This window comes from Vicia villosa, linkage group LG1 (assembly GCF_029867415.1).
Source record: "Vicia villosa cultivar HV-30 ecotype Madison, WI linkage group LG1, Vvil1.0, whole genome shotgun sequence".
Taxonomy (NCBI): domain Eukaryota; kingdom Viridiplantae; phylum Streptophyta; class Magnoliopsida; order Fabales; family Fabaceae; genus Vicia; species Vicia villosa.
Window position 1 is genome coordinate 92690867 of NC_081180.1, and position 12663 is coordinate 92703529.

The 12663-nt window shown below is 30.1% G+C and overlaps 1 protein-coding gene and 1 long non-coding RNA gene across 2 annotated transcripts; both read right to left on the reverse strand.

The window, feature by feature from the left end:
* Nucleotides 1–2011: 2011 nt before the first annotated feature.
* Nucleotides 2012–4791, reverse strand: LOC131612322 (uncharacterized). The gene is made up of 4 exons (XR_009287352.1): nt 4690–4791; nt 4302–4390; nt 2911–3006; nt 2012–2612 (listed from the first exon to the last, which is right to left on the reverse strand). It is a non-coding gene; the product is annotated as an uncharacterized LOC131612322 (long non-coding RNA).
* Nucleotides 4792–10986: 6195 nt separating this feature from the next.
* Nucleotides 10987–12363, reverse strand: LOC131612329 (heat stress transcription factor B-2b-like). The gene is made up of 2 exons (XM_058884127.1): nt 11899–12363; nt 10987–11804 (listed from the first exon to the last, which is right to left on the reverse strand). Exons 1-2 carry the CDS (start codon nt 12142–12144, stop codon nt 11163–11165), a joined length of 888 nt encoding a protein of 295 aa, XP_058740110.1. The 5' UTR covers nt 12145–12363; the 3' UTR covers nt 10987–11162.
* Nucleotides 12364–12663: the final 300 nt, after the last annotated feature.

Here is a 12663-nt window from a genome sequence, read left to right on the forward strand (position 1 = left end):
TATATATATATATATATATATATATATATATATAATTAAAAAATATATAATACTAGAAAAAATTATAAAATGAGAAGAGAGAATGTTTGAGAAATATAAAGATAAAATTTGAGAAAAAGATAATTAAAGGAAAGAAATTAAAAGAGAGCATCGAAGTATGAAGTATGAAGTATGCGAGTAGATATTTTTAGTTTTTTACTTTACGTATTAGAAAAGCTTATGGTTTTAAATTTTTTAAAGGATAAGAAACATATTCTTTTAATATACACATTGTGACACACTTATTAAATAAAATTAATACATATTCTACCAAATTTATAAATGTAATCTTAGTATTTTTTTTTAATTTTTCACTTTATGATTACTTTAAAGAATTGAATCATAAGAAACAGGGGAAGTTGTAAAAGCATTACTTTGGTAGAATAATCATAAAGTGAAAAATTAAAAAAATTACGAAGAAGGGAGTATTAGGATAAATTGTTTAATTTAATAAATTAGGTTGGAATGTACAACTAACTACACCTATAAGATTAGGGAGGTAAATTACATTTGACCCTACTTTTAATTTATAGTACTTGATATATTAGTCATAGATACTAAACTATTTCAATTATATTTTTGGTCAAACGTGAATGAAGAAAACCAAGACAAAGAGTGAGACCAAAATAATTGTTTTAGGCTCACTAACTAACATAAGAAAGAAAAAAAATTAATATTAGTGTTTACTATAAAACAAAAAAAGTCATGCATATAAACAAAAAGACTCAATTACCTAAAACACATTGACAAATTATTAGTCAGACATACCCTAAATTTTTTCTATTAGTAGGCTTGGGGTAAAACAATTGGTATTTTCTTGTTTTCTTGTTAATAGTCAACTGAGACTGTTGGATTAGTAGGTCTGATCCAAGTCAAGTTGAACTTAGATAACTCATGTTTAAGTGAAACATATTAAAATATCTTACTGTTTTAAGCAAGATCATTTGTATGAATAGTGAGGATTACAACCCAATAATATTTAGATCAAACATGATTGACCTACTTCTAACCTGTTTTAACAACTACATTTTGAAACCATGTAAAAATCACATTTATTTAAAAGTTTATGATCTTTTTTTCTTTTCCACACAAGTCAGGATTTTAAATTAACTCCAGATAAATTTTGAAGAATGTTCTTTCCATCCTTAGGTGTTATCCCACAAACTATGAAAAGTTTCAAATGCCCTCAACTTCAGACGCACATTTTTCACACAAATCTCAGATGAAATTGTTGAAAAATTTTTGTTCTATTTAAATTTGGTTCGAAGATATATCTTTCTATGTAATTTAGGTGTCTTCGAAGATACATTTTCAAACGTATAAAAGAAAATTTTAAATTTTCGAAGGTGTAGTATACTCATAAAATGGTAGAAAGAGCATTTTCCTTATTTTTTTAAACTATTGAGAGAAACTATGCTTCAATTAGGGGTGTTCATGGTTCATGAACTGAACTGAACCGAACCATATTAGTGGTTCAGTGCAGTTTTTAAAAACTGCTTTAACAAAATGTGGATAATCTGTTAATTCAATTACAATTCAGTTTATAACCAGTTCAGAGTTTTAAACCAGTTTAATTTATATAACCAATTTAAAACCAAATTTTTTGAAAGAATTGGATTATCTTTTAACCAAATTTCAAACTAGTTTTCTTATATATTATAAAACCAGTTTTTTTGTGGTTTTTTTAATAAAATTGGATACAAATCTGGATTTTTTATTAAAAATTGGGTTATTATAGCAATTTTTTATTTTTTTATTTTGGTTTAAATAGCAATTTTTTTTAAAAAAAAACTTCAATTTGCTTAACAAATTTTTTTAAAAAAAATTAAGTGATTAAAAACTGGATTTTTTTTTTTTGGTTTAAATAATTTTTTTTTAAAAAAATTGATTTGCTTAACAAATTTTTTAAAAAAAATTAAGTCGACGACAATTTTGTAATTAGAGTCTTGGGAGGTAGATGTCCATGTGTCTATAGTGATACAAACTCGACGACAATTTTGTGACAAAATAGTCTTCATCTTTGCTTTCTCCGCATCCCAATTCTTCAAAACATCACGTGCCAACGTATTGCGTGATGGAAACTTAAATTTTGGTTGTAAGCCATAAATGAACCTATTTAAATATGGGTGCTCTACCTTTTGAAACGGAAGTTCCATGGCTATAAACATTTTTGTCAAGTCCATTCGGCTTACTTCTTGGTCAAATTTGGGAACCGAGGGGGGTGAATTAACAACCGCTTCCCTATTTTTCGTTGAGCTTGAAGAAGGTTCATGCCTCGTCCCATTCACCGTATTATCTGGATTATCACTACATCTTCTCAAATGAGCTAGCATCGCACTTGTTCCACCATTATACTTGATCAAGGAACCACAATGCTTGCATTTTGCTAACTTTGACATTTCTGTGTTCGACGGCATTGGACTAAAATGATTTCATGCTTCAGATCGATTTTTACGCTTTTGAGGCAACAAACCAACATTATTAGAAATTGGATGTGCAGAACCAATATGTTCTTCTGTCTCGAAGTCCGAAACGCTGTCATGGCTATCCATATTGAAGTGGCTACAATTTGGCTGAAAAGTTTTAAAAGATAAAAGACTTTAGAGAATTGGGATATTTGAAATTTGAGTTAAAGATAAGCAAACAAATCAAACAGCAATGCCAAAGTATAAACATACGCAATGAGCTAAAATTTCAGTCTTAAGTTACTCTAAACATTCATTAACATTGAAAGTAATTCACTATTAAACTTAATAAGTAGTAATTGATTACAAGTAAATTGCAAAACAATTAAAACATAGAAAGCTGAATAAATTATCATCACAGAAGTTGATTTGAAAGGGTCAATAACATAAGACAGAGTTTTCTAACCTTGAAAAAATGAGGGTCAAACTGGATAGTTCACTTGAAGATGAAACTGCATGGGTGAAGAAAAATCAGACACAAATTGCAGCATTTGAAAAACACCTGTGAAAAGTTCTAGCTTTGTTAGATTCCACACTTAATGTCTAAAATCATGCAAAATATATCATAAATTTCATGTACTGTAAACAGTTAGACTCAACATATTTAACATAAAAACCAATTAGAGAAGAGGCACAACACCCTCACTGAGCTACTGCCAAACATCAGATTTCACTGTGCAAAAACATCAATTTGTAAGATGCACAACACACACAAGTGTTTTGAATAAGCTTGACCAAAAATATATGATTCTGCCTTTTTTATATCAATTGTTCTACTGGCAGTTAATATAGCACCAAATGAGCCAACAATGGATTTGAAAAATCAAGTTATCGCAAGTGTTTGGACCCCAATCAAGGATATAAATGATCCATATGTAATAGATGTCGCCAAATACGCTGTTACTGAGCAAGACAAGAAAGCGAAATTGAATCTGAAGCTAGATAAGGTTATTAGTGGTGAAACAAAGGTTGTTGATGGGATGACATACTGTCTCAATATTTCAGCTAGTGATAATACTGCTTCTAATAAATATAATGTTGTTGTGTTGGAGAAATATGTCTTTCTTCAGAATTTAGTATGATCAATAGCAGAATAGTACTTAGCAATGGACTTGACACAAATCACTGAATACATATCAAGTATAATTAATCAAAAGTTAAGTAATGAATTACCATAAGCCCTTATGTCATATATATTGAGAGTCTTTTTGAATTGACTTAAGTGAGTTTATCTACATGCATAACCATATTTGATACTGTTTGGGAGAGCTTAAGGCATGATCTTAAGTTGTTTTTAGCATATTTTAAGTGGTTTGTAAAAGCAACTTATAACTTATATGAAAGTAATTTAGCTTTATTTTAATTTTTGTTATAGAAATAGCTTATATACTTATATGATAAGAATTCATATTATCAGCTTCTAAACCTATGAAACTAGTTATAGAATTGAAATCCTACATCATGAATTTGTTTCCTTGCAGGAACAAGAAAGCAGAATGAAAATACCCAAAAAGGAAAAAGAATGAAACTTAAAGATATTCTTCTTCCTACAGTGAAATGAAAAATTTAGGCTTACATGTTTAAAAAACTTGAGCCATTATTGTAAAAAGTAAGCTGAGAAAATAAACACTGAGATTTAAATGGAAGCAGGACGCAGTAACAAGCTAACAAAACCACTGATAGAACAAAGCACCAAATGAGCCAACACATGAAATTGAATCCCTCGAAACTAAGCCATAACTATAGCTACAATTACATCATAATTTCAGTAAAAATAAAGAATAAAATTCAATGTACCTGTATGGATAACCAGAGGGGAAAAACTTGTTCATGAAAGATCCAGCAACTTTTTGATACAAGGGTCTAGAATCATCCACAAAAACTACCTATAGAGAAACCATAAACATTTGTTAGGGTAACGAAAGCGCAATGAATGGTTAAGTGTTAAAGTATGGATTATAGAAAATGGTTGAATCGAAAAATCATAAACAAAAATGGAATATGAAGGTTAAATTGAAAGTGAGTGAAAATGAATAACGTGAAGGTGAAACCGAAAATCGAAATCCAACGAAAATTGAAATCAATAACATGAAGGTGAAATGAAATCTAACAAAAATGAATAACGTGAAGGTTAAATCGAAATCCAACGAAAATGAATAACGTGAAGGTGAAATCGAAATCGAACCTGAAGAAAATTGAAATTGAAATTGAAGCTTAGTGTGAGTTAGAGAGAAACTTGAGATTTTAGGGTTCTCATTTCACATTTTGGGGAAGAACAACATGTAAAATTGTGGAAACAACGTGTAAACTTGAGATTTGTTAAATTTATTGAATTTGTTAAATAATATTAATTACATTTTTGATAAAATTGTGGAAACAATTTATAACAGTTTAAATTGGTTTTTAAATTCAATTAGATTAATTGAATTGGTTAAAATAAACAATTCAATTCATTAACCATTTAAATGGTTTAAGTTTTTTATGGTCCAATTCAATTCAGATAAGATATTCGGTTCAGTTAACCAAATTTTTGAACACCCCTAGCTTCAATGGGCTTATGTGAAACCTGGCCCAATAATTGAAGCCTCCATGACAAGATTTCACAATACAGTTCTATAAAAAATACTCGTCTAAATTATTCTCTACGACTAATCAATTAAGTGATTTGAAGTATATAGAGTTTAATAGGCTTTGGCTAATATGCATAAAGATTTTCCTTATGCACCATGCATAAGCCTACATAAGCCATTGGATCATGTTTTTAATCCAGTATTGAGTATTGAGTAAAGAGTATTGAGTGGTGAGTATTGAATATTGAGTAATAACAATTGATGTCTAGAATTTGATCCAATGATCTAATGGTCCATAATAATCTATGCACGGTGCATAGATTTTTATCTATGCACGGTAACTGCACCCAGTTTAATACTAGTAGTTTAAATATCATGATTCAAGAGAAGAGAAGTTGTTAAAATTTATTTATATTTACTCATTCAGATTTTCATTTAAATATCATGGTTCAATAGAAGAGAAGTTGTTAAAACTTATTTATATTTAGTCATTCAGATTTTCATTTAACTCCTCTAAATGGAGTATATACTAATAAGGAAGTAAAAATCTACGTATAATTAGAGGTGACATCATATTAATTGGGGCAGGTCCGACATATTTAAGCAAGATTTTTAATGAGATTTTTTAAAATAATAATAATTTTATATTATCATATAAGTGTTATATTTGATTTTTTTTAATAAATTTTGTGTATGGGTAAACAATAGTAAAGTTTGATCATTTCAAAAAAAAAAGACTGAAGTATATTTTTTATTCTTTATTTTGATTGATTAATTCTTTTTAGAAAATGAAAATATTAATGTGGCACCCAAAATGTTGATTTATCTTAAATATTTGTTCTTCACAAAGCATTGTTTTGTTATTGTTCTTTGAATTTATCTGCATAAAAATTTAAAGAACAAAACATTGCTAAGTCACAAGAAACATTTTTCTTGTGACTTAACAATGTTTTATTCTTGTTATGAGAACATTTATCAACAACAACACAATAAATACATACAACAAAAAGGAAAAACATATTTTTTACCAACAAAACACTAACAACATACAACAACAGAAGATATAATAAAATGTTCCAAGAACACACATTTTATCATAACTAATCATGGAACAAGAGATTATGAAGTTCATCTAATTTATGATGCTACGAAAAAAGAAATACAAGGTGGATGAAGTTTCCACAATAGTTTCATATTTCTTGTATTTTTTCATAGCAACACAAACCATATGTACCATAGCCAAAATATGTATTTTGTTAAGGTGGTGAAGACAAATTTAAAAAAATGAGAACTCATTTTAAACAAGAAACATAAATGAAATCGGAGCATAAGTTTCATGAACGAACCTCAAGGTAGCGATTGGTGAAGACAAATCTGAAAAAATGAGAACATTCACCAAATGAAAAAATGAGAAACCATTTTTAACATGAAACATAAACAAAATCCGAGCATAAGTTTAATGAACGAATCTCAAGGTAATGATTGGTGAAAACAGATCTGAAGGTTGCAGTATGTGTGAAGAGCGACATGGATGTTAGGGTTAAGTTTTGAGAGAGAAAAGTGAAATATGTTACACTTTTTTTTAAAGAGAAACTGCTGTTATGTACTTGGCGGCAGAGCACTTTCGCTTATATATTTAAAAAATATCACTTTTCATCACGATTAACAAGAAGAACCATGATGCAATGATTGGACTTTACAGCACGGTTGAAAATAATAATTGTAATGATATACAAGGAGTTGGGATAATGAAGGAATTGGAATTGGAACCATGTAACTCTTGGTACATTTTACTACGGAGTTTAACGAAGGCCGTAGTGAAAGATCTTTTAGTAAAAACAAAAAAAAAAGCCCAAAAACGTGTTTCTACCACGGTTAAAGAAAGTCCGTCGTAATATTGTTTGACGAAAGGTATTTTCCGTAGTAGTGCGTGATGACTAAAACGTATACTTGATGTGACGTGTATTGGCTAGTTGAAATAGTGTCGAAAAGTTACAAAAAAAGCCACATTTCTTCCATCTGACACATATGATCAAAAATGACATTTTTGGGGGGCATCTATTAGCCTGTAATTTCCAATTAACAGAAAGTCAAAGAAACCTACGTTGAGAAAATGCTAAGTAATAAAAGTCATTTGTTGACAAGCTTCGATAAGAACAACCATGTCGACGAATGTAGTTTTGATTAGTGTGATGAAAAATGGGTTAAAAGCATCACAAGAACAAATTTACAAGATGAATGATGAATTACCATATGCTCAAAAATATTGATTAGGGCTTCGTGAAATAAGCAAACCACATTAAATATAATATAATTATTTTGTAACTCAATTTAAAAAAGTTATATGTTCAATTAGGGCTTCGTGAAATAAGGAAACCACATTATATATAATAAACTCAATTGTGTTTACCCTTTAATTAAATGTCAAAACTGAGAGAAAAGGTGTTTTAGCCATTTAAATTTTTTCAAAAGAATCTACCTGGAGATCAAACCCATAATCTTTACACCATACCCATCGATGGATCTAAAACCGAGAGGTAAAGTGACACATTTTATGATGTCCTTCGTTACATGGCATAGAAACCAAAGTAACACCTCATATCAAATCAAGATTAAATGTGTTTTTTTCGTTATAGTGAATGACTCACCAAACTCTTTAATGAAATTATTATGTCAAAATGCATGCTAGATGAATGGAGAACGAAAATTTTATTTCCAATCTATAAGAACAATGAAAATATACTGCATTAAGAAAATTATAGGGAGATTAAACTTATAAGTCATATTGTGAAGTTATGGAAAAGAGTGATTGATCAGAGATTAAAATAAGAGACTCAAATAACCGAAAATCAATTTGGTTTTATGCTTGGAAGGTCGACCATGGAAGCGATCTATCTATTACGACGTGTGATGAAGTAGTATCAAATAGACCAACTAGGCATGCAATTAATTTTTATTAAATTGAATAAGGCGTATGATAGAGTGACTAAAGATATTTTGTGTAAATCTCTTGAGAAGAGAAAAAAGTTAGAATTGCATATATTTGAGCCATCCAATATATGTATGAATGAGTATTGACTAGCGTGCAAAAATAGGATGTCGAGAAGGATATTTTCCCATTACAATAGGTTCGGATCAAGGTTTAACCGTAAGCCCTTACGTTTTACTTTAATTTTGAATGTATTCAAGAAACACATATAATAGCTAGCCCCGAAATGCATATTTTTTTTGGTAATGATATAGTCCTTCTTGTAGAGTCGAAGGAGGATTTAAATGAGAGGTTCAAGATTTGGAGACGAGCTTTAGAAACACATGATTTTCGCCTAAGCAAGCGTAAGACTAAGTATATGAAATGTAAGTTCAACAAAAGAAGAGGTGTTTCCAACCTAAGGTGAAAGTTTAAAACCATATCATCCCTTAAGTCACACGATTTAAATATCTTGGATCTCTAATACAAAATGATTGGAAAATATAAGAGAATTTAAACCATCAAATTCATGATGGGTGGTTGAAATGAAAAAATACTTCACGTGTTTTATGGAACACAAAGGTACTGCTAAAGTTGGAGGATTTTTTTTCCATATTGTGGTTAAACATGTGATGTTGTATGCGATAGAATGTTGAATGATTAAAAATCAACATGAGAATAAACTAAATGTAGCATAGATGAGGATGTTGCAACGGGTGTATGGTACGACTCGACAAAATAAAATTAAAAATAAAAATATTAGAGAGAGTATTGAGGTAGCGCATATAGTAAAGAAAATGGTGAAAAATATACTTAGGTATGTGGTGTGAGAATGTAGAGAGAATACCTAGATTTTGTGGTACGGAGAATAAACCTGATAGAAAGTTGTTAAGGTTACATAATCAAAGCATTTAAATAAAGAGATACTCTAGTATCAAGTATTTAGAGTGTGTTTGTTTCAAGGTTGTAAAAAAGATTCCCAGGAATATGGCCATGGGAATGCAACATTCCCATGTTTGATTCAAGTTTTAAAAAATTATTCCAAGGCATTTTTTATTTCCAGGATTCTTATTTATACATGACTTTTTTATTTTTATTCCAAGGCTTAAAGGGTGGGAATATAATATTCCCATGAGAATAAGTTCAACCAACTTTAACTTCCCACTATCACTCACATTTATTATTATTTTTTATTTTTTAATATTTTTAAATTAAACAAATTTTATCATTATTCCTAGGAAACAAAGTTCTTACCAAACACATAAGTTGGAATAATATTCCAAGGAATAGTAATCCTGGAAATATCATTCCAAGGAATAATTTTTCTAACCTTGAAACAAACACACCCTTAAGATGAGAGTTATTATGAAATCAAACAATCAAATCAAAGTGTAACTAATTAGAGGAAATTAAGCAATATCAGTAGGAAGAAGTTATTATGAAATGAAATTTGTTTTCTTATATTGTACCAATATACATTGTGAATAGCATAGAAAAAACATTATTCCTTATATGGTATCATCTCAAAGCATTTAAATTAAGAGATACTTTAGGATCAAATATTCAAGATGAGAGTTATTCTGGAATCAAGCAATTAAATTTAAGTGTAACTAATTAGAGGAAATTAAGCAATAACAATAGGAAGCAGTTATTATGACAGGAAATTTGTTTCTATATACTGTACCAATATACATTGTGAATAATATAGCAAAAACATTATTCCTTATAAAAGTAGTCAAATAACTAGAGAAAGAGAAAATTTTTAAAAAACTATAAGAAAAATCATTAAGAAAAATCTCGATATTAACAATTTTAATAAAAGCATAATCTTTAGTTGAGCATTATAACAAAATTAATTCAAAAAATCGATCTCATTTAATAGAATAAAACTTTATTATTGATCTAGTTATTATTTAGATTTAAATAGCCAATATGCACGGATATTAAGGCATAACAGGGCTGGAAATGAGTCGAGTAGAGTCGAACTCGTCTCGACTCGACTCTTCTCGTTAAAAATTGATTCAGCTTAAATATCGATTCGAGTTCGTCACAGATTTTTTTAAACATAAATTCGACTCGTTAGAAGTTCACGAACAACTCGGTTCATCTCGTTAAGTTCAACTCGTTTGTTTCACGAACTTAAAAGTCATTTTTTAAAGTTTATTCTTTTTATATATTTGACATTTTAAATTTAAATTTTTTTAAATAAAAAATATTAAAAAAATAAAAGTTATAAGATTATAATTTATACAAACAACGTTGATTTTATTTATATAATTTTTTTAAAAAATATTTTGCTCACTTAAAAATATAAATTATCAATTAAAATCGTTAAATTAAAAGAAAATATAGGACTAAGATTTGAAACAAATTTTTAAACTTACTCTCAAAACAATATAATTATCTCATAAATAATCGAGTTGACTCTTAAACCTAATGAGTCGAATTATACATAGTTAAGTTCAACTCATTTAATTAACAAACTTAGTAACTCATTTAATTAACAAACTTAGTTTTAAGTCATATTCAACTCATTTAATTCAGGAACCTAATTCAATAATTTAATTGGCTAATCTAATTTCGAACCAAATTTCAAAGTATTTTAGCATAAGACATAGTAGTTGTATAGGCAATGCTTTAATAGTTATGACAAGGCAAAATTGATCATTCAATGGAACTAAATTAAATATAGCTCCAAGGCAAAATTGATGGTTCAATGGAACTAAATTAAATATAGCTCCGTTCAATAATATAGTATGAGCAATGTTGTAGAAGTTATGCATGGGCAAACTAAGCCTTGAACGAGTTACAAAAATCTAAAACATTCAGACAGAGAAGTGAAAACATTCAAGTCCATTATTTCGTCCAAATATAAAACATTCAAGTACCATTAACATTTTTCAGCAATGCATAAAATAAAACAAAAAATAAAAAGGAAGAGAAGTGAAAAAGAAAGAAAAACTTTTATTTTATTGCGAAAAATGTAACTGTCCCAAACGCTTACAACATCAGAAACTTGCGTTTCCGTGTTTAAGGACTCAGATTGTCTACGCCGCTCCTAACGTAGCCTAACGTGCTCCCTATCCTGTACACACTCTGATTTAGCACATTGTTTTCTCTTTACACATTTCGGCAAATCAAACGACTCCGAATTCTCTCGTCCATGTGAACTGATTGATTCAGGCTAAACACTGTATTATCATCAACACACTTCTCTTCTTCTCTCGTTCGCTTCCTACCTATCGCCACCCCAAACAGCTTCGGATAATTATCATCCACCACCATCTCCGCCGCATCTTCGCCATCGCACCGCTTCTCCGGCAATGGATGAAGCGTTTTCGTTGGGGTGGAGCAACACTCTTTTCCTTGTGCACCGCTTTCCACTTGAAATTTGGCATAATTAGACATAAGATTGAATATATTATTGAAGAGGGATTTCATGTCCTCTATTTCCGTCCTTAACTGCATGTTCTCATTTCTAAGCCTCTCGTTCTCTTCTAACAGTGCCGCCTGCTCAAATGGCGACGAATTATCCGAAGATACCACCTGCTCCTCTCCCGAAATTGACGGCGAAACGATCGGCTTTGCAGTCGGAATTAAAACCGCTGCTGTGGCAGACGCAGTTACACCGGAACTGGTAGCCACCGACGGCGATTTTGAAACGATTTTCCGTCGCTGAATATCACATAGAAGCCGTTTCTCACCTCTTCGAAAGAATTCATTGCAGAATTCCCACCGATCAGGCACAACTTTTTTAAATCCCTAAAATCAATCAAAACCAACGCCAATTAAAAAATAAATTCAAATTGAAAAATTCAAATAATAACCTAAATTAGGATGAAGAAAAATGAATTACATAAGTATTGAGTTGACGAACGAAGCTGGAGAAATTATTGTGCTTGAAATATTTAGGAAGCAAATCTCTGGCGAAAACGGTAGGGTTCCAAACGACGAACGATGTTCCACTATCATTCCATGAAACGACGTCGTCGATGGTGCAATCATTAACGATCTGGTACGTCTTGGTGATAAACGGTGTCGGAGTTGATCTTTGAGACTCGCCGGTTGAGGAGTCGCCATTGTGTTCCACCGATGAAGCCATAGAGGAGAATCTAGCACGAGAGAGTGAATTATTATTTTTTATCGTGATAGTTCTAGAAGGTTCGCAAGGAGGTACAGAAGAGAATAAATAGAAGAATTATAGAAGAAAGAGAGATTATTGAAATATTAATGGAAGAAGAAGAAGAAACTAGAAGCATTATTAGGTTACGTATTTTTCTCGCGAAACATCTTCTCTGTGGGCCCAGTTTACTAGATTTTTTTTCTGTGGGGATAGTTTTTTGGATTTTGAGTTAACATAAAGAAAGAGATGAAACTTCTACACTTCTTATCACTTTAAGAAAGAAACAAAAAAATATCTAACCGAGACAAAATAATTTAAAATTTAGATTTAGAAAATGCAAATAAGGAATAATTATTCCCTTATTTTCTTCTTGAAAAGACGGTTAACATTTTGCACAGCAAAGTGTCAATATTCTAAAAAATTCGGTTAACTTGGTACTAAGGAGGCGATTGCTTCATAGTGTCAAATTTTAGGCCTTAAAAAAGGTTCGCATTTTTC